Source organism: Bombyx mori, chromosome 17, assembly GCF_030269925.1.
Source record: "Bombyx mori chromosome 17, ASM3026992v2".
In the NCBI taxonomy this organism is placed as follows: Eukaryota; Metazoa; Arthropoda; class Insecta; order Lepidoptera; family Bombycidae; genus Bombyx; species Bombyx mori.
The window spans coordinates 14,469,185-14,492,075 of NC_085123.1; the positions used below are offsets into that span (position 1 = coordinate 14,469,185).

General features: G+C 43.0%; 2 protein-coding genes across 3 annotated transcripts in view; both read right to left on the minus strand.

Annotated features, from left to right (window-relative positions):
* The window catches only part of LOC101740731 (major royal jelly protein 1-like), a 198,324-nt gene that overhangs the window by 21,043 nt on the left and 154,390 nt on the right, over nucleotides 1–22,891 (minus strand). The window lies entirely within an intron of this gene.
* LOC101738170 (L-dopachrome tautomerase yellow-f2) lies at nucleotides 6,092–22,560 on the minus strand. Of its 2 annotated transcripts, XM_038016650.2 has the most exons (9): nucleotides 22,292–22,560; nucleotides 21,599–21,760; nucleotides 16,055–16,234; nucleotides 15,079–15,192; nucleotides 13,613–13,780; nucleotides 12,951–13,078; nucleotides 11,847–12,033; nucleotides 11,247–11,349; nucleotides 6,092–10,888 (listed from the first exon to the last, which is right to left on the minus strand). In XM_038016650.2, exons 1-9 carry the CDS (start codon nucleotides 22,413–22,415, stop codon nucleotides 10,750–10,752), a joined length of 1,305 nt encoding a protein of 434 aa, XP_037872578.1. In that variant the 5' UTR covers nucleotides 22,416–22,560; the 3' UTR covers nucleotides 6,092–10,749. The 2 variants fall into 2 exon arrangements, with proteins under 2 accessions (XP_037872578.1, XP_062529448.1); XM_062673464.1 differs by lacking the exon at nucleotides 11,247–11,349 and having other exon boundaries at nucleotides 10,757–10,888; nucleotides 22,292–22,537.

A 22,891-nucleotide genomic window follows, 5' to 3' on the forward strand; every position in this document is an offset into this window, starting at 1 on the left:
ATACGTCATGACTAAGTTCAGTTCGCAAATAGTTATTAAAAATTGTCTTCTTTTACGTTTGAATAATCTATATTTCACTTCTGACACATTTAATCGTGTAGCAATCTTCGAGTAGATTTTGAGCTAATTAATATAATCTCGAATTGACTACCTAGCGTATCATAAATCACTGTATGACGAATGCGCTAAATATGATAAGACAACTCTTCAAACAAGCAACACTTGTTTTTTTTTATCTATTACTGAATTAAATGACAAACGTAAATAAATAATGAAACAAAATACTAGAAACACACTTTTTAGTTTAACTACAACGTAGAAATCTGACCTTGGGCAGCATTTTGGCTGTGCCTCTGCTATTTATCACGGCCTTGAGCGACTGTAACCACTTCCGATCGGCCAAGTCTCCCTACAAAATTCTCTCCTCCTCATCGTCTTATTTATTGGTTGCGTCTTTTGTGCGGCTTCTCCATCTCTCTCTGTTTGTGGTGGTGCGTGTACATTCAATAAGGCGCTTCATAGATGATTTAACAAAGTCTGTCCATCTTGTGGGTCGTTGGTCAACCACGAGAACGGTGACCATCCCCTCTTCTTTGAACCATTCATCGTTCCAAAGAGCTTTACATTACGCATGATATGTCCAAACATCCCAAAGATTCGCAATTTGACGAAATTCTTTGTTATAAACACACATACATACTGGTGGTAAGATCTCTTGGGGGTCCGCACGTGTAGAAGTCGTCGTGGCCTAAAGGATAAGACGTCCGGTGCATTCGTATCTAGCGATGCACCGGTGTTCGAATCCCGCAGGCGGGTACCAATTTTTCTAATGAAATACGTACTTAACAAGTGTTCACGATTGACTTCCACGGTGAAGGAATAGCATCGTGTAATAAAAATCGGACCCGCAAAATTAAAATTTGCGTAATTACTGGTGGTAGGACCTCTTGCGAGTCCGCTCGGGTAGGTACCACCACCCTGCTTATTTCTGCCGTGAAGCAGTACTGCGTTTCGGTTTGAAGGGTGGGGCAGCCGTTGTAACTATACTGCGACCTTACAACTTAAATGCGTTGTAGATGTCTATGGGCTCCAATAACCACTTAACATCAGGTGGGCTGTGAGCTCATCCAACTAAGCTATAAAAAAAAACATACTTCGCCTACAAAACTGATTGCATTAAAAAAATATTCAAAGACTAAATAAAGTAGCTCAAAAATATAGCAATCTTCACCTTGAATCACAGTAAAACGACTATTATGATTTTTTATTAAATAATTTATTGTTTGTGATGACACTTACGAACGTAATCAAGAGATAATCACGAAGACCGGTTAGATATTGAATGATAATGACCTTTTTTTGTGCTACTTTGAGTTCTCACTGTAATGAAAATATGTGTCCATGTGGCTAGCAATGACAGAAATCGACGCAAACGGTCAAAAACAATAAAATTTAGTGATGATGTATATGATCCGCATTTATGAGAAAAAAAATTACGACTGAGCGAGCAGTGTAGCAAACTAAAAAAAAAAACAAGTTAAAGACTGATTCTGGAAAGACGTAATATAGTTTTATAGCTTCAAATTACAAACATCAAATTCAATTTCTGTTCCAAGGTTAGAATAGTTTTTAACTAAATCGCGTATAAATCATTTTTTATGAAAATACTCAAAATATGAATAGCGCTTATTAAGCATCGGAGCCGGATTTTTAATTTAAGGAGTATCAGTGTCTTTGTGGTAAATTTTTTTTCATTTTTTATTGCTTAGATGAGCGGATCGAGCTCACGGCCTACCTGGTGTTAAATGGTTATCGGAGCCCATGAAAAACTACAACGTAAATACCGCCACCCGCCTCGAGACATGAGATCTAAGATCTCAGTTTTTACAGAACCCTCGACTCGTTAACGAAAAGAGCGGTTCGACAAAAATCCCGTATGATGAGCATGATTTAATAACATGCTTAGAAATTCCGTCTGAACCGGGAGCCTTGCAAGAATGTAGGTCTTTGATTAGATCCTTAACTTCTATCGGGGTGACGGGTAGTAACAAGTCCGAGGGTGGCAAGGAGGCTCTGCGTTCGACCTCTCTGTCTACTAATTCTAAATGAACAGGATCCGCGGATTGAGTGCTGGGCGTGCACTGGGTTTGCAATGGCTAGCAGCTCTGCTTTTTCGTCATCATCGAACGCCGCGAGTCGGCCTGATGGGCCTATGAGGGGGGCATAGTTACTACCGTATCCGATTTGAGAGCACGAGCTAAGCGGCAGTAAGACCGTTGGGAGGGCGCGTGTTCTTCTAAGAAACCAGACCATCTGGTATCACGGACTGCGGCGATACGAGACTTTACGTCGCGTTGTAGGGAACGCATTTGAATACAATTTTCCTCGGTAGGATACCTAACGTAGGCGCGGATCGAGGCGTTCTTCGCTCTAAGTAGTTCTCTAACATCGTCGGGCTATTTGAAGCGTTGAAGGAAGTCGTCCGCTACGACTTGCTTCGATTATCTATCTAGTGTCGAGGTGATATGTGACGTTACGATGTCTATGGCTTCAGCAGTGCCTTGATAGGGACGGGATAGAGTCCGGGTGGATGGTGGATCAGATTCAGCCAGGCTGACATTCAGCGTGTGCCAATCCACCACAGTTCTCGTGACAGGAACGAAATCGGGAGCACGACCGATCTTCACGACGACGGAACGATGGTCTGAGTCTAATTTTGAAGCCACTTCGATCGAATGTATGCGCACAGTTAAGTTTTTTAGTAATGCTTTGTCAAGTATATCCGGCCGATGCGCGATATTTAGTGGGTAGTTATTTAGTCAGGGTTAGCGGAGCGACGATATCGAAAGCGAGATCATCAACTAAGGCGTCCAGGCGTCTGCCGTTAGTTGTAATATGCGAGTTACACCTATGCTTACAATTTAGGTCGCCCGCTAGAATGACAGAGCTTCCCATGCCGAGCAGCGCCTCAATATCACTGCCTAGAACGATCTTATCCGGTGGAAGATAAACGGACGCGATAACGATCGGCGCGTGTCCCGTCAGTGAGATTCGGCACACTGATGCTTCGATGTTAGCGAGCGCATGGGGTCGTGTGAGACGCAGTGCAGGGCTTTTCTATAGTAAATGACGGTACCACCACAAGGGGCAGTGAGCCTGTCGTTCCTAACCATGTTATAGTTCGCGATTTTAGGGTTGCAGCGCACAGACTTAAGTAGGGTCTCCTGCACTAAAAAGATATCAATTTGATGGTCACGCAAAAAATCACAAACTTCATGACGTTGATTTGCGAGACCGTAAGCGTTAAACAATCCTATCGTTACGGGTAGGGGCTTTATTCTACTTATGTACGCCATTGATTACCGGTGGAGTTAAGGGAAGACGTACGCATTATAGTATGTATGAACTTGTAATAAAATCTCTCTCTCTTTCATCATGATAACGCTAGACCTCACATATCTTTAGCCACTCAGCAAAAATTAAGAGAGCTTGGTTGGGAGGTGTTAATGCATCCGCCGTATAGTGCTGATCTTGCACCTTCAGATTTCTGCCCGTTTCGGTCTCTTCAGAATTCTTTGGGCAATGTCAGGTTAACATCACGAGAGAACTGCCAAAACCAATTGTCGCGGTATTTTGATCAGAAGTCCTAAAATTTCTATAGCAATGGGATCATGTCCCTACCTACAAGATGGCAAAAAGTTATCGAACAAAATGGTACCTACATACTTTAGTTAAATGTAAATAAACTATATTACAAAATGTTGTGAATTTTCTTAAAAAATGAGAAGTAACTTTTTCCCCAACCTATTATGTATTGTTGATATAGCTTCCAACAGCCAGGAAATAAATACACAGACTCACTGCTCACGCAGGCACGCACGACTTGTCGTTGCCGAGTGTTGTGGCATTGATGCTTGGCGGCGAAGACTCGTGGAAGACGATGCTCGATTTTTGCTAATGCACCATCTCGCAGAAAAGAAGGTGGCGGAGCGCATGAGAGATACACAAGCCCGCCGCCGTCGGGCGGGGGGCAGGGAGACGGATCTCGCCCAAGCCCTGGCCCTCTAAGTGTGATAACTCGTTCTAACCGGTGCCATCTAAGCGGATTTCGGATAGCCTGCCGACCGAGAGAGCTGATGGCCGTGGCGCCGACAACCGCCAGTCAGGCGTCCCGTGGGGGAGGGTGATGGGAGAGATGTGCTCCGCACTAAACGCTTCACTTTTGCCTTTTCATGATTTTTGTCTCATGCGAGGTTCGGATGTGGGTTGTTGAGCGATAGTAGGTTTTAGTCGCTTCGACATGACCTGCCCCGCCCAACATCCCTCCCTAGTGGAGGGCGGAAGACAGGCGATTTCATCCTGACCAAAAAAAAGGAATTTTACATTAAACCTTACAGAATGTTTTACAATCCTATGAGAATCACATTGTGGTGATTGTCCGTTCATACTATTATGTAGCTAGAACCACGAATCTTGAAAATCTATAATGAAAAATCTATATCGTGTTAACGTATTTTGTATGCGTTATCCGCATCTTACGCACCCACGTGATATTTTTGTGCACGCACAAACCCTTCTGACACAGTCTAGTAAAATTAGTAGTTTGATGATTTAACGACTAAGGGAAGATCTTCCACCGAGAGGCTGTAATTGCGTAGTGGACCAACGCTTCGTATGTTACTGTTCGGAACCTATATACAGTGAAATTCATCTTGAAAATCTCATTAGCTAGATACAGACATCTGTCAAATATCTTGTGTTCGGCACAAGGTGTGATAGCTACCCGCCACAGTACTTAAAATTCAACTGATACTTTCAAATTTTACATGGACTTGAATCAGAATTTTGTATGTCACCTAAGTGTTAAATGGGATCATTATTAACGTTGTAGCAAACTGACGTCATTAATCCGACCACCCACCTTGAGGATATAGGTCTCAGTTTTACAATACAACGTCTGCTCCACCCTTCATAACGAAATGCATTACTGCTCCACGGAGGAAATGGACGGAGCTGTGGCACCTAACCGAGTGGGCTTACACGACGCTCTACCACCGGTAAACATTGGAAGAGCAGGAAATGTGTTATCTTAATATAATTATATAAATTACGTGTTACGTTATTTCCCCGCGATGGACACCTAAAGTACTGAACCGATTTTAACTTCTTTTTTTTTTTTAATTTTATATGTGTTTTGTTCCAACTTATGCCCAAGGATGGTTTTTATTTCGAGTAATGGTCGCAATATTTATTTATAAACAATAAAATGATTTCTTAAGTTGATTATTGTTATTATTGGCGATGATATGGCGCCTTAAATCAGTTTTTACATTGTAATACTGTCTGACATTAATATCTCATAGATGGCGCTGTGTTAAAAATACTAACGTTTCACATAAGCTACAATTTAATTGCACAAACACCACGTGTTGCTGAGGCTAAAGTGTGAAATTTATTTCGTCGTAAACGCAATACAGTGAAATCAAATTGTTCTTACTTTATTAATTTTTTTATTTATTGTATTAGCATAGCCTGCCACGTGTTACTTAGAAACCTTAGCCACAGCAACGTGTGGCCGGGTCTGCTAGTTATAATATAAAAATAAGACACCTAAAAATACGTAGTCCCATGGTAACCTCAGCAAAGCACTGTTCGTGCTAGGGCTTCTGTTCACAAAGTCTCTTAGGCTGATCCCAGTGAGCTCGCCTAGCAGGTCGAAGAAGCTGGAATCGCCCCTTTCAGGAGACCAACGATTAGATAGAAAAAAGTTAGTGGCGGGCATCGATATATATTTAAGTTAAACTAAAATTAAGTTGTTGTTTTCTTCGAAATCAATAATCGCTCTCATAATTAGTTACAGTGTTAAATAAGTTAATTGTGTTTAATTTTGGTAGAAATAAGCCCTTATGTACATTTTATTATTTATATATCCTCATAATAATAATAAAATTAAAGTGGTTTCTGAGAATGGACTTTATTGACCCTTCTTTCGGAAATGAAAATCCGGAAGCCGGCAACGATATTGTTGTTGTTGTTTTTAAATTCGCTAATCGGCAGGCAAAGAGCGTTTGTGAAAAAAATGAAAATTAAATTTGTGAATTTTTGTATAGTATTTAATATATATTACAATCGCAGTATTTTTATTGTACTTAAATTGTATACGTTTATACAGACAATTGTATACATTTTATTCTTCTTTTGGTATTTTTATTGGAGGCTAGCTGACCCGGCAGACTTCATAGTGCCTCAATCGATAAATAAAAGCCCTAAACTTTTGTATAAAATAAACTTAAAACAAACAAAAGGAATCCGTCCGACGGGGGACACATCAAAGAAAAAACAAAATTGTTATTTTTATTTAATTCCGAGTATTTTCATATTTATTTACCTTTTAAGCCTTCTCTGGACTTTCACAAATAATTCAAGACCAAAATTAGCCAAATCGGTCCAGCCGCTCTCGAGCTTAAGCGAGACTAATGAAATTTTTTTTTTGTTTTCCTACCTTTGCTGATAGCCTTGAGAGGCTATTTCAGCTTCGCCCTAACGTGTGTAGGTGAGCTCACGGGGCTCAAACCGGAGTGTTGTTAACACTGACCCTAGCAAGAGCAGTGGTTCGCAGAATCTACCACCGGATCGGAAACGCGACCCACTGATTGTCTGGATTGTTATATTTTTAACAATATTTCACTTCTGATCTCATTTAAGTATATTCCGCGTTCCCACTTCACACTTTACTCGAATATTTGCAAAATAATGGTGATTTAACTGTTTGTGTTAAGAATGAAACTCAGTTTTTTGAATTTTTGTATAGTATATAATTTACAGTCGCAGTCTTTCTATTGTTGTTCAAATTGTATACATTCTGATTCTTCTTTTGTTGTTTTTAATGGAGATTTACATTTTAATAGAAAGAAATATTTTTTATTAATTATCGAAATGCATTTCATATATTTATTTACTAAAAATAAAATATATATTATTAGGAATCAGAAGAAAAACCATTTAAAAAAAATAACAATTAGCACAAGTTTACAGAGACTTAAAACAATGACTCACGCACACCATGTCCACGACTACCTTCTCTCACGAACGCCGCCGATCGAATGAATGTTTCGAGCAAAGGCGTTGCTATTTATAGGCATTGTACCCTCAACATTATTATAAAATTCGTGTTTCCTAAATTAACACTTAAAGTCTTTGAACGATGTTGTCTCGACGAATGTCAACCGACAAATGCGCCGGTGACGGAGCTGCGTGCCGGTTTTATACCCTTTTTGTAGGGTATTCCTTACACGGCCTCTCCTGACTGTGGTTCGTCCTCGACCACATAACTGGGGTCTACTCGTAACGATGATGCGGAAGCGTGCGAAAGATCTTGTTAGGTTCGCGCCTCCCGAAAGTTCAGCAGGGCAGCCGTCCCAGCTCCAGTCTGCAACCACGATGTGAGGCTGCACCACGTGTGGCGGGCGTCCCGCTCGACCATCCTGATAGATAATCCTGAAAATGCAGGCAGAGCCCATAAGTAGCTCAGCAGGACTGCAAACGAACTACTCCTTACTCGTGACTCCCTGCGTAGAGCTTAGTGGCCCAAAGGCATCATAGTCCCCAACGAGTGAAGCAGCAGGCCGCAGATCGAGCGACATCGCCCTCTGCGTCACTGCCAGTCGTATGGCACCGTGAAGTCGGCGGCTCGCGAGCATCACGTGCAGTGTGCACATAAGCAGCACGTGCGGTATGCACGCCAGAAATAGATGAGCGCGCGCAGGCAGCAGCACGCGAGCAGTGCGCGCAGTCTGCACGCCAGAAGTGAGAGAGCGCACGCAGCCAGCGGCACGCGAGCAGTACGCACAGTATGCACGTCTGAAGCAGGCGAGCGCGCGCAGCCAGCGGCACGCGAGCAGTACGCGCAGTTTGCACGCCAGAAGTAAGAGAGCGCGTGCAGGTAGCGGCACGGGAGCAGTGCGCGCAGTAGCACAATCATTCTTAATGCGCATATTCCTGTTATTATCCAAGGGCCAGTGTGCGTCGCCCTTCGTTAAGTGTCTTCTGCATTTGGTTACCAGTGATCCCTGTAAAATGGTCCCAGACCCACTCGTACGAAGATCGTATTAAAAACGTACGAGTGCATTCCACACGCAGAGTTTATTCAAACGTGTGAAGCTTCCCGACACGCTGACAGTACTCAAACGTGCCGAGGCTTCTCAATACGCCACCTTAGGCCGATCGTATTGAGGCATCTCACCGTGTAGAATTAATCACACAAGTGAGGGATACGTAAAATGGTCCTAGACCCACTCGTACGAAGATCGTATTAAAAACGTACGAGTGCATTCCACACGCTGAGTGTATTCAAACGTGTGAAGCTTCCCGACACGCCGACCATACTCAAACGTGCCGAGGCTTCTCAATACGCAGGCCTAGGCCGATTGTATTGAGGCATCTCACCGTGTAGAATTAATCACACGAGTGAGGGATACGTAAAATGGTCCCAGACCCACTCGTACGAAGATCGTATTAAAAACGTACGAGTGCATTCCACACGCAGAGTTTATTCAAACGTGTGAAGCTTCCCGACACGCCGACCATACTCAAACGTGCCGAGGCTTCTCAATACGCCAGCCTAGGCCGATTGTATTGAGGCATCTCACCGTGTAGAATTAATCACACGAGTGAGGGATACGTAAAATGGTCCCAGACCCACTCGTACGAAGATCGTATTAAAAACGTACGAGTGCATTCCACACGCAGAGTTTATTCAAACGTGTGAAGCTTCCCGACACGCCGACCATACTCAAACGTGCCGAGGCTTCTCAATACGCCAGCCTAGGCCGATTGTATTGAGGCATCTCACCGTGTAGAATTAATCACACGAGTGAGGGATACGTAAAATGGTCCCAGACCCACTCGTACGAAGATCGTATTAAAAACGTACGAGTGCATTCCACACGCAGAGCGTATTCAAACGTGTGAAGCTTCCCGACACGCCGACAGTACTCAAACGTGCCGAGGCTTCTCAATACGCCAGTCTAGGCCGATCGTATTGAGACATCTCACCGTGACTCCGAGTGAGGGATACGTAACTAGAGAGCAATCATCTATAGCTCACCCTTCAGGTTCACCATAGGAATACGTATATTTGTGAACAATGATCATTATTAACTTACTGACTCTCAAAGAAGGCAGCACATGTCTCAGGGGTCCACTCGCCCCGCCACGACACCATATATTGTGCAGCTGCTTGCGTAGCTTTGCCATAACTGCCGCTGAGCAGCCGTAGGGTATAGCGTCCACTGGGTAGAATTTTGACAACCTTATACGGGCCACGCATGCCGGAATCAAGTTTACCTGCCGACCGATATTACGCAGCTACCGGCACATCGCTTGCGTGCTACTGCCGCAGGAACCATCGAGGGGCCCGAGCTAGCGGCAATGCCCGTGAGGCACCACCCTCACCATTCTGTAAGGTCCACGGATTGCCGGATCTAGATCTCCTGTAGACTGTGAGTTATTACCAAAACAAGATTATCGACATTAAAAACGGCTACTGCTCGTCGGTGCCCGTCCACGCGAGCATGATGTCGCTTTTCACTCCGTGGTACCAATTGATGAGCTCTACCTCGACCTAGTTCTCAACGAACTTCACGGCTCCGAAACACCTCAGTCGTGACATCATTAATTAGAGTCCTCACCACAGGTGTGGTGGCGTCTTTTGTACCAGAAGCTGCAGGGCGGATGTCTGTTGTCTTGCGTTTTGTGATGTTCAGAATGAGCTGTAATCTCAAAAGTTTAATTGACCATTTTGCCAACACAGTCCCGTCTACTTGTTTGATATTACGCGTCACTGGTGACAACTAATGCCTGAAACCTACAAGGACTCGGCCTAGCCTGAGACCTCCACCAAAAATGAAATCAAATCGTGAGTAGATTAGCGTTCGCGGTTCTAATCTGAGGGCCCATTATGCCCCGTATCACTATTAAAGCTTTATCAAAGCACTGGCGAGGGTAGACGCCTCAGAACCAGGGATACTAGATTCTACGTGGCCTTGTTGCGAACCAACGATATTCGACATGGGAGTCGTAACTGTCCGTAGAATATCGGTGGTCTGTTCAGCGTGCGCCTTATCGTTAGAACGTGTCGCGACAGGTTCTATCGTGCGCGAGCGCATCGTTCGTATCGCGATTCTGTCTATCATCTCTGTGATCGCGAAAGCATAATATCGTTTTCGATTACGAGAATCATCTCGAGACGGTCGCCTCCGTGTACTAGGAGTTTCAGCATGTCTCATTATCACAGTTAAAATTTGCAATCACACAAGAAAAATAACAAATAAAGTATGAAAGCATCAAAGTAAGCAGTCTTTGTAAAACAAAACAAAGTTCAGAGTTTTACGCTACTGTGGGCTATTTGAGTCCTTTATCCCACTTCTGATATTAGGAATCAGAAGAAAAACCATTTAAAAAAATAACAATTAGCACAAGTTTACAGAGACTTAAAACAATGACTCACGCACACCATGTCCACGACTACCTTCTCTCACGAACGCCGCCGATCGAATGAATGTTTCGAGCAAAGGCGTTGCTATTTATAGGCATTGTACCCTCAACATTATTATAAAATTCGTGTTTCCTAAATTAACACTTAAAGTCTTTGAACGATGTTGTCTCGACGAATGTCAACCGACAAATGCGCCGGTGACGGAGCTGCGTGCCGGTTTTATACCCTTTTTGTAGGGTATTCCTTACAATATATTAATTTCGTACATATTTAACCATGTATCTCGGTGAAACGACAGAACGCTGGATTTTATTTCTCCAATTGTCAATGAAATTTGAACATCTCGTTGGTTTGTTGCATTTCGTATTATTCAACATTTCATCGACGTCGATGCTGGAAATATTAAGAAATTTGGTAAACGAAAAACGTACTGTACTTCTCAATTATATTTGTATATTTGACCTAGTGTACACACATAGTATGTAATTTTGTTTTTGAGTTTTTAGGAAAGAAGTAGAAAGTTGCTAGTGGGATCTATAAATAGACAGACATTGCAACGTGAATACCGTCTTCTTTCATGAGGTCAAAATCTCAACTGTTCATTTAGGATGACCAGAACCCTAAACTAATTTACAAAATAAGCATAAGATTGTGCTTACGAGTACATATGCAGGCTAACAAAATACGAAAGTAAAAAATGCAAGAATGGGGGATAAAAACATAAATGAAAGGAGGAATGTAAATAGCTTACCGGTAACTAGCGAAATTGATTGCATTCCCATCATAAATATTGTCAACTAAGCCCCTAAATCTATTAACCAAGAAATGAAATCCTGCCCCTACTATATTTAAAGCTGAAAATACAATAAAGATCTTTTTAATTATGTGCTTCAGCGTCATCGGGATACTTATGAACAGACCAAACGACATGTCGCCGCATCACTTCGAACCCCGTTTCATAACTCTCTACAAATAAATAAAATTGGAGTGTCTGTTTGTAATAATAAAATAACCACTTTTTGCCAAATTCGTAAGTATGTATAAATAGCATATTTTTTTTAATTTCGTCTGTCTGCCTGTTTGTTCCAGCTAATCTCTAGAACGGCTGGGCCGATTTTGACGGAACTTTCACTGATAGTTAGCTGATGATACCTTGGGTATCTTGTACCTTGGGTTACTTTTTTTAAACTCGCTTCACCCCGCGGCGTCACCCGCGGTAGGACAACAACCGCGGGTAACATCGCGGGACTCAACTAGTAATCAATTATAATAAAAGACATGATATCTTCCTTGAACAATAAAATAAGTCTAAAACGCTTTAACACTTTTAATGCACATTTGAAATAATTACCGCTTATGTAAAAGTCGTTGTTCCTGGAAACATCAGTGAGCAGTTCAATGTTGTCCTCATCCATCGGCGTGTCCATGTTCCAACAGTACAGATTAGTGCGAGATTCATCCGTGAAAAATAAAATGTTGCCGTCATAATTTCTGTCGTATAAAACTCCTCTTGGATTTGTATTTATTTCACTAAGATCCTGAAAAAACAAGCCTGTTATTTTTAAATACATCCAACATAGAATTTTCCATGCTCTATTACTGCTCTATTATTAGTCATTATTATATATATATTGAGGCCGTCAGTGCAAAAGTGGCCTAAGCTTACCATAGTTATTATGGAACAATGAGGTTTAAGTTCTCATGAATTTGAATTCGAGTTGGCAAAAAATTAGTCAGTAAGTATCTACAGTCGGCATCATTGCGCCACTTTGAGAAGGCGGCACGACATGAGAGCCCTTTTGTCGTAGCCGCTGGAAACTACATACCCGATCCTGTAGACCGAATGGTAAACAGTCGACGTCGTCCCTAACATGGCATTACGGATCCTCCCGATCCACTAACGGTGCTTTTAGGTACCGCAAGCACCGGTCATCGTTCTCATCGGCCTCGCAAAGCCATCTGTTATCTATGGGTGAAACTATGGATAGGCGGGTTTTGCATCAAAATTTATGATATTTTAAATAAATTGCATTATACTTAATTATTAAAAAAAGTGGATTTGGCCACTTTTGCGCTGACGGCCTCATATATTATAGCAGTGTATTAAATTATATATAGTACTCTATTATTCTGAAGCTCATTATGTGCGTAGTATTGCGTCAGCTTTAGTTATTGTTTTAAATACGTAAACAATGACCGCATTCGTCTTATACTTACAGAAATATTTTACAGCAAGAAAATTATTGAATTTGCGAGATTTGGGAATATAGTATAAAATTAAATAACTAATTATTTGAGGAATTTCCATTAATATTTTCCTATGAATGAGTTCAATGTCTCATTTAAAATTTGAATGGCACAAGTGTGCTAATCTGTGAATTATCTTTCAAGTTTAAGTTATTCTTGTCTAACTCCGCATAATACAATACAAATCACGTTGCTCGTGAACCCTTACCACGGTCACATCTTGGCCGGAACGTTGAGAAATCTTCGTATTTTTCAAAATATCTGAATAATGTACAAATGTCTCGTTCGGACTTTTTCTATATCTTATAACGTTTTCAGCGTACAGTAAAATGGATTCTGTAAAATTAAACATCTTTCATTACTCAGGCTCCTTTTCAATGTCCTTGGTCAACATTGCCAGGAATACACAAGTCATCACTGGTAAAATTTGATTCATTTTCATGATCACGTGTCCCTCCTATACAAGTTCACAGCCAACCTGATGTCAGCCGGTTATCCATTAGTCCAACCGATAGTGACTTGAATATCGTCGCCGTCCTTGAGTCCTGGGAGAGCAATGTTAATTTTATAGCACTGCCCTATCCCTCAAACTGAAAGGCTCCACTACCGGTGCATTCCCAATGCCGATCGTAGTTATTTGGTATATTTGTCACAGGATATAACTGCCCATTCTTTGTCAGTATGTACTTCATGACGCAGCAGTCGTATATACATCAGCATACACAGCACAGACGACTTAGCTAATCTGAGTCGAAATGTCGTAAGCATATTTTTTTTATTGCTCATGGCCATTATATGTCACATGTTTGACGATGTTATATTTTATAAATCCAAAACTGACATCAGATACTTATTTGTTTCAAAACATACGCGGTATGGGGAAAGTCCAAGCTTCGCTTCCAGTGATTTGTCGTTCGATCCTCCAGAAACGTTTTTCCTCAAACGAAAAGGCAATGACAGCGTTACCGTTATCGTCACTAATGTACGCGAAGGTTTCGTGGCAAGGGAAAATGTAGTCGATCGTCAGAGACCTAAGACCTGTTTAAATATTCATAATTTGAGCACTGTTCATCAATATCGTTGTTGTTTGGTAAGTTAAATAATGTATGCTTCTAAAATGTTAGGAACCCTTAACATAGCGATCCGGTACTTCGAGCTTGGACCAAAACCTGCGCTTTACAAAGGTTTGACAAAGCTTGCACAGTTTGGCCTCGCGTGGAGGACCGCCCGCAACTGCTAGCTGCTTTCATTTGACGCAATACAGAAGGAGCCGTTCGGGTTGTCGATGATCCCGCTCTCACGTATCGCGCTGAAACCTCTCAGCTTACGGATACTATCAAGCAGCACTGCGTTTAGCGACAGAGTATTTCCGGGATTTTTTTTCTCTTTATGTCACATACCATCTAGCAGTGTAAAAATCTGCCCCTTCGCTGTTTCTTCAGCGTTATAAGAAGTTTTTGCTTAACAGAGTTTTGAGGAAAGCCTTTTGCAGTTGATATCAACCTCTTTTTGGCATTATAGGTGTTTATGAGTGACGGTCACCGCTGCAATGAGGTGGAAGATCGTCTTTTGTATTGCCTTGGTTGGAAGACAAGTATACAGCTCTAATGGTAATTGGCTACTTCCGCTCATGAATGGAAGGTCTGCGGCACAGCAAAATCGCTGCCAGCTTTCTACAAAAACAAAGAAAATAATATAAAAATGCTATTTTCATGATTGTGTTATAATAATAATTCAAGGGAGTCCAAACCTCCTCTTCCCTGAAGGTTTCAGGGCGGGAGCTATGAACTAAACCGAGTCAAGAACTGTAGAGAAAACTCAATAATAACAATAATAGAAACTTTAAATGTATATTTTCAAAATTAAGAATTCTAAATTAAGATTTCTTTATGTTGCTGCTTCAGCCCCTCTTAATAAATATGAACACTTTTGGAACGATGTTCCTTATGGGACGATGCGGATTCCCTAACCGGGAAAAAACGTCCGTTACGTAAGATTTTTATTATTTATGTATAGTCTTAGTATGATGGCTATACAGTGTCTAATGTATAGTCTACGTGATGACGGTTATTATTATTCATATAAATAGCTGTTGCTTGGTATATTATTATTGTTATATATTTTTTATAAATCATTGTGAATAAAATAAAGTTGATAGCTTAATAAAGTAGTTTTTATTTTTATTTTTATCAATAGAAAAATCATAATAAAAAATGTTTACCCGAATAATTATTTTCTTTATACCTCGAATAGAACTTAAAATTAATATTTTTATAATAAGGAACTTCGTGCCTATCCGATGTCCCAAGACACCACACATCTTTTTTTCATATTACCTGCCGATACTCCGTCTTTCAGAACGCTAGTATCTATATCAGATGTATATACAAGATAATCCATTCGGCCCTGAAACACATAAATGCTGGGAGGCACGACTTGTTTTCTTACACCTGAAATAATTTTCAACATTTGACAGAGCACTCAATAAAACAGGATGTCACCAGTAGGTGTGGGTACTTTTTTTTTAATGCTTAGATGGGTGGACGAGCTGACAGCCCACCTGGTGTTAAGTGGTTACTGGAGCCCATAGACATCTACAACGTAAATGTGCCACCCACCTTGAGATATAAGTTGTAAGGTCTCAGTATAGTTACAACGGCTGCCCCGCCCTTCAAACCCAAACGCATCACTGCTTCACGGCAGAAATAGGCAGGGTGGTGGTACCTACCCGCGCGGCCTCACAAGAGGTCCTACCACCAGTAAAAGTAAGTACCTAATCGTTTATCGAATACTTACACTAAAGAAATGTTAGACTGAAAGTGTCGTTTTTTTATATAAGAACGTCAATAGCGTCACACATTTTGATACATGATGTAGTGCATTTTAAGGACAAGATGACAAACCTTGTCTGGGTAGTTAAAAACAACACGAATTATTGTTTCGCAACAGAAATTGGCAGGACAATAGAACTTCTTAGCAAGAGTCTATAATACGCACTACTAAATAAAAATAAAGTTCATTTCTTATGGTTTCCGATTGTACTTTACAGTGACTTATTTGAAGAAGTTTGAAGGGTTGGATCAGCTTTACTTAATAATATGATTGAGGCAATACAAATATAAAAGGCCTGTGAAAATGAAATTGATCGATAATTCCTTTATTGTCCTCAGCATCATCGTTATTTACTGTTTAACATGAGTCGCCCCTAGTTCTCCCGCAACAAACTTGTTTCTATCGGCGTATACGTCGATAAGTAATTATTTATAAGTACATCAATTTCATTAGTTTTTCATCATTAAAAAATATCCATACCAGGTATATCCACGAAACCTGTGTCAACGAACCAATATCTTTGACATCCATCGATTGCGGTTTCATAAACCGATATAATGTTTTTGGATTCTTTAGACGACGGATAAGGCTTGAGCAAAGGACTGTGATTACTGTGATATATGCTAAAATATGGTATCTCATTGAGGGTGAACGGTATACCTGAAAAACATATTTTGGTCATAAAAATCGATTGGTCAGAGTTAAACAGATGGCGGACGTTAAGAATAACCAGGTTCATAAGTCTACAGTTGCTGTGTCAATATCATCTAGGCAGCGGTACTAACTATCTTATATGATTTGACAAATTTGAAATACTCGCTAAAGAAAAAAAGTTAACTCCATGTATGGTGCGTGAAAGGATTTAAACAAAATAATAAAACACCCCAATTTTAATAGAGAAGACGCACAAATTCATCCCCGCGAGAAAAACCCGCACCCGAGCCAAAATCGCTGCCCCAACCTCTTTTTTTCTTTTTTTTTTTTTGGGTAGAGGGCCGAACCTCCTACGAGGTCCCCGCGCAAAAGGGGCGCGCGGGGTATGTGAGACTCTACGATCTGCATGGTGTTGTGAGCAGACCGCGGGCCCAAGGATTTTAGGGCCCACCCACTAAACGACTCCCCTGCACTCTTACACCCGACGTCCGATCCCCTCCGAGGTCAGAACCCGGATGAGGTAGGGGGGTTACCGCGGTCAACACTACAAACAAACGGCGCGGCTCACCCCAAGGACGCCCAGCCGACGGAGCCTTTGAGGCGAATCGAAGGCTCTGAAACGTCGGCCGTCTCGGTACGGCAGCCCGTCGGGCCGCCCAGACGGTGCCGCTGGTGTCCCGGAATACCCCGCTGGACCAGAACCAGCCTGCCGGGTCGGGACGCGATACACCGTCGACCGGTCGCCCTATTTACTCCATGGCAGCGCGCTAGAGTGTTGGTAGCGCGCCGCGCGGCCTCACCCCCTCAGGTCGCCCCTTGACCTTCACCGGGGGGAGTTCGCCTCTTACAGGGGCCGAAGTCGGGCAAAAGCCCTTCTGCGGCCTCCGGCTCGGCGGCGACGGATAGGTGCGGAGAGGGATGAGCTCTCTCTCTCTCTCGTTCCGCCGCCTCCTTCTGCGAGATGGTGTACTCGCAGAAGTCGAGCATCGCCTCCCAGGACTCATCGCTGCCGAGCATCGTAGCCACGACAGTCGGCAGCGACAAGTCCGGTCCTATTTGCGAGACAAGGACACGGCGTTGCTCCACCCATGCGCGGCAATGTGCGAGCGTATGCTTAACCGTGTCCTTGTCGCAGTCACAGTGGTGACACTTTGGTTGTCGTTGTTGATGGTGGTGGTAAGGTCACCAGTGTCGGGCGGCACAATAACGAGTCCGTAATTGGATGGACAGTTTATTTCCAATCACAGATAGTATAGCAATATTTAGAAGGAGAAATTACGGAGTACAGAAGGCACAGATAAAGCGGTAGCAAGTTCAAACACAGTAATACAAAATAGACGAAAGCAATAAATCGTAACGAAGCAAAAGAGTACGCGTAAGTCGAGGAGTGACACAGTCTTAGCGTAGCGTTGATCAAACCCGACTGGCCGCGAGCGGCGGCCGAGTCGTGGCGCAGGCGACGACCAGTACGTACGCAGTTATACATAGTCGGGGTCTTTGCCGCATACTAGCGGTTGCGCCCGACTATGCTTGTGTAAATAATATAATTTTGAATAGTGTTGTGAATGTATGATTGTTTGGCGTATTTGTGTACTGTATGAGAGTGTGTTATAGAATACGTAATTAAATAATTGATATAATATTAAATATTGAGTAGGTGTGCAATGTAAATTAATAAATAATATGAACTAATATACATAAATATAGTAGAAACACCTACAGACACTCCATCGTCGGTTCCCTCCGGGCGACGCGATGTAGGTACCGGCCGAAACACCCATGGCCGGTAAGCATTTGCGTCAACCGGAAGGTGAGACGCCCTTGGTCACGGTTCGCCCATTTCGCGAGGACCGCGCGCACCGCCTCGACGGTCCGGAGACCGGCCGATGGGTCCGCCAAACGGCGAGACCACGCCTCCAACACAGACCGCCGAGATTGGAGCCTCCGCGCTCTAATTGCTCCTTCTCCGGGACGTGGTTCCCCCCTGTCGCGAAGGTCACAACGCCACGCATAATCGGCAGCGAGCGCCTCCGCCTCCAGGTCCCAGGGCGAGAACGCACGCCGCCTCGAAGGAGACGGTGCGGTATCCACGAATCGCCCTGACTGCGATTGCACGCTGCGGGCGCCGCAGCGCCACGACGTTTCTGCGAGTCAAGGCGCGGCACCACACGGGGGCTCCGTATAACGCAATAGACCGCACCACCCCCACGTAGAGGCGGCGCACCACCGTGTCAGGCCCTCCGACGTTTGGCAAGAGCCGACTCAGCCATCAGTCGGGGGCCCAACTTCTCGAAATGAGCGCGGAAGTTCCAACGACCGTCCAATTCGAGACCGAGGTACCGTAACCCAGTCACCCCGACCTCGACGCGAACGCCTCCAATCACCAGGTGGGCCCCAGGTGGCGGCTCTCTCCCAGCCCTGTGAAACAGCAGGGCCTGGGATTTCTCGAGGGCCACGTCGAGGCCCAGCCTTCGGATCTTACCGACGACGAATGCCACCCCTGCGCAGGCAAGACGAGCAGACTCTTGGTAGTCCTTCCCCCGGGCCACGACCAACGTGTCATCCGCGTAACACACCAACAACCAACCCCAACTTCAGGAGAAGACAGCGTGGAACCGTGCTTGTCAGGCTTAAAAAATAATTATACCCATGCGCGACGTTCGCGATTCAGATCAAGGTCGCAACGCCGGGCGATCATGGGGCCCTGTCGGCTTACCTCCGAAAGGAGAACATAGGTTACCGTACCTATGCCCTTCAGGAGGACCGCGTACTCCGCGTAGTAATACGCGGAGTACCTAAGGAGCTCGACGTCGAGCACATTAAAGACGACCTCATCGGGCAGGCATTCCCGGTAACAAGTGTGCACCGGATGCACAGCGGGTGCGGCAAACAGCCGTATAACATGATACTCGTCGCGTCCGAGCCCACCCCGGAGGGTAAAAAGATCGCATGTCTTCGAATCTATCGATTCATATGGCTAAATAGTCGGAAACCAATCCCGACCGGAGCCCTCTTCTTCGATATCACAAAGACGTTCGACAAATTCTGACACAAATGTTTGATTTACAAACTGTATAACATAGGAGTGCTAAGCAGACTCATGCTCATCATACGAGACTTCTTGTCGAACCGTTCGTTTCGATATCGAGATGAGAGAACTCGCTCTCGCCCCCGTCATCTGAGTCATCTGACGGCCGGAGTCCCGCAAGACTCCGCGCTCTCCCCGTTATTATTTAGTTTGTATATCAATAATATCCGGAGAACCATCTAGCTCTCTTCGCCGATGACACGGCTATCTACTACTCGTGTAGGAAGAAGTTGCTCTTACATGGGCGACTCCAGATTGCAGTAACCACCACGGGACAGTGGTTCTGGAAGTGGCGCATTGACATTAACCCCACGAAAAGCACTGCAGTGCTCTTAAAGTGGTCGCCCTCCGAATATCACTTCGAGCAGCCCACTTCCTAATAGGCGCATTAACACCTCCGCCCTGTATTATCCTCCTGTATCACTCTCTCTGGCCAGCCCATACTGTGGGCCTCGAAGGTCAATTGTCTAGGCGTCACCCTTGATAGATGATATTCCGTTTTCACATCGAAACGGTACGCGACCGTGCCGTCTTCATATCAAGACGTCTCTATCCCATGATTTGCAAGCGAAGTATATTGTCCCTTCGAAATAAGGTGACACTCTGCAAAACTTGCATACGCTCCGTCATGACTAGAGGTCGGTGTAGGTAGATTGATTTAAGGTCGTTGACGTCAAACGTAGAGGTTAATGTGGATATGCTTCCAAAATACCGGAACCTCATATTTATTGTGATATTTAATTTTGTTCCGAAATTTTGAAATTAGCATGAATCTGTGTTTAAGGCGAAAAACGTATTAATAATATTAATATACGTTACCAGTGCTAGCTAATGGTGAAAGAAATCAGTATTTTATTTTATATAAAAACACATTGGAATAGTTACACCGTATTTTGTCCCTTTCTGTTGAATTAGCTTGTAAGTATGAGACAAAACTTAGACAGGGCTTTTTGTTACTTTATCTCATAAATACAGATATTGTATCCGATCAGGATCAAAAAAGGTTTTTTTTCAATTTAAAAAAAAACATCATTATGGATAAAGTGACATGCATATTATAATATCCCTGACGCAAGTATATAAAATCAATCTACCTACACCGACCACTGGTCATGACCTATGCAAGCGTAGTGTTCGCTCACGCGGCCCGCACCAACATGAAACCCCTTCAAGTTATTCAATCCCTTAAAGTTATTTTGCAGGATAGCCGTCGGAGCACTATGGTACCTAAAGAATGTGGATCTCCATGATGACCTGGAACTTGACTCTATCAGTAAGTATCTACAGTCGGCATCATTGCGCCACTTCGAGAAGGCGGCACGACACGAAAACCCTCTTGTCGTGGCCGCCGGAAATTACCGGACTAAATGGTAAACAGTCCACGTCGCCCTAAACACGTCATTACGGATCCTCCCGATCCATTAACGGTGCTTTTAGGTACCACAAGCACCGGTCACCATCCTCATCGAACACGTCGCTTGTGACGAAGGGCTCGACGAGTGAATTAACCTAAATTAACCCATAGACACAGCCCACCGAGTTTCTCGCCGGATCTTCTTAGTGGGTCGCGTTTCCGATCCGGTGGTAGATTCTGCGAAGCACTGCTCTTGCTAGGGCCAGTGCTAGCAACACTCCTGGCTAGAGCCCCGTGAGCTCACCTGCACGTCAAGGAGAAGCTGAAATAACCTCTCCAGGCTTAGGTAGGGAAAAAATTTCCGTTATCACGAAAATTGTGGCGTACACGAAATGTGGGAAATATTATAACAGCAATAAAAAAATGCGAGATTAAACCGTAACCTTATACTGGGGATGCAGATTTTTGTGCTTGTGGTAGGACTTCCTGTGAACTCACACGACTGGGTACCGCTATTCTGCCTGTTTCTGCTGTGATGCAGTCATGCGTTTCGGTTTAAGGGGTGGGGCAGCCATTATACTGTTAAAAACGGAGACCTTACAACTCGCGTCTCGAGGTGGGTGCGGCATTAACGTTGTAGATGTCTATGGGCTCCGGTTACTACTTAACATCAGGTGGGCCTTTGCATTTTATTTTTTTAAATATGCTTTTCTTCAATTAAGGGGCAACTTCGTGAATGGGTAAGTTCACTACACAATATTATGTCCTAAGACAATCTGTGCCTGATGGCGGGATTTGATTGCCGGCATAGACGCATCGCTCGATCCAAGTATATCGGTAGTCTTCTCCTTTGCGAGAAGACTAAAATATATTCCCTATAATATCCATGCCACTTTAAACACTCCCCGATAATTACAGGGCTACTTACCCGGCCTTGTCCTAGGAATAGATATTATTGAACGAAAGAGGTCATAGCTAATGTGGTTCGGGACTAAGTTCTTTCGAATCAAAAATTTTTCGTGATCTTCCAGCAGTTCATCTTGAAAAGTAAATGAGCCTCGTTTGTGTTCAAAGTCCGAATCACTCGTATCTGTAACACAGAATAAGGATCCGGGAATCTATCTCTTAGTTTATAAAATAGCCTTGCGAAACTAGTCTGAACGCAATATCCGACGAGATTAATGATCATTTATCCCAAACAATTAGCCACATAACTAGACAAACGAGATCAATTGTCGCAATGATTAAAATCGATTTACGGATTGGAAATAAATATTTAATGACCTAAGTTTGAAGTTTAATTCACAGAAATAGTGATCACATCAAAGCTAATGTTTTCCTTTACGATTACTTATCACTGCAGCACTCTTTAGTTTGCTAGAGCTTGTGGGATTACATCTCAGGAATCGTGATATTGATCGTATGCCCTATCGTTTAGATTAGACAGCTACTTCCAATAAAACTTTCAAAAAATATAATAAAATAAATATTTTAAGTAATTTAAAACGCATACCCAATATACAGATAAATTAATAAATGTCTGTGTGAAATAACTCAATATTTTGATATTGTAAGTAATAGAATTTTAAGCAACAATAAGAGCGAACAGTATATAACTCACATATAACCCCGTCAATGTTGTAGCCGAATAATTTCCAGAGATACGTCCTCTTGTATTTATTATGTACGCAGATCGTACCACAAAGGAATAGTAGGCTTAACAATATTACGAGTAGCACGTTCATATTAAAGGCGACTATCTCGAATGGATGTAATGCTGTGATTAAGTTGCGATGCAAAAATCCACAAAGAAACCAGTTTGTGGAGTAGTTATAAGGAAAACAAATATATCATCAATACGTGCTCTTGCGTAGAGCTCAGCGGCGGTTCACTGACACTTCCTACTGTAGGCGATAGAAGATGTGTGTATATTTTATTGTTAGACTAGTGATAGACATAATAGACATAATAGGGATGAGTTTAACTGAGAAAAGTTAGTTGCACTGGGGCAGAATTTCTACTGTAAGATCTGATTATTGAGAGTGGCTTAAGATGATTGCATACGTCCTGTGTCTCATTCGTTCATTGATCGTACAGAAATAGTACCTGGGTTTTATTCTGATATTAGACATCTTACATAACTATTTCAGGTGCTCTTAGAACACAGAATTATATATATTACTGGTGGTAGGATCTCTTGTGAGCCCACGCGGGTGGGTAC

Bases quoted from the DNA above. Each gene is read 5' to 3' on its own strand.
- LOC101738170 (XM_038016650.2), bottom strand. From the start codon at position 22,415: ATGAACGTGCTACTCGTAATATTGTTAAGCCTACTATTCCTTTGTGGT. The intron at 16,235-21,598 runs GTAAGTAGCCCT...TATGTTTTTCAG, and splicing joins TATTCCTAGGACAAGGCCGG to GTATACCGTTCACCCTCAAT. The intron at 13,079-13,612 runs GTATGTTTTGAA...TTAATTTTACAG, and splicing joins TTGGACTTTCCCCATACCGC to AATCCATTTTACTGTACGCT.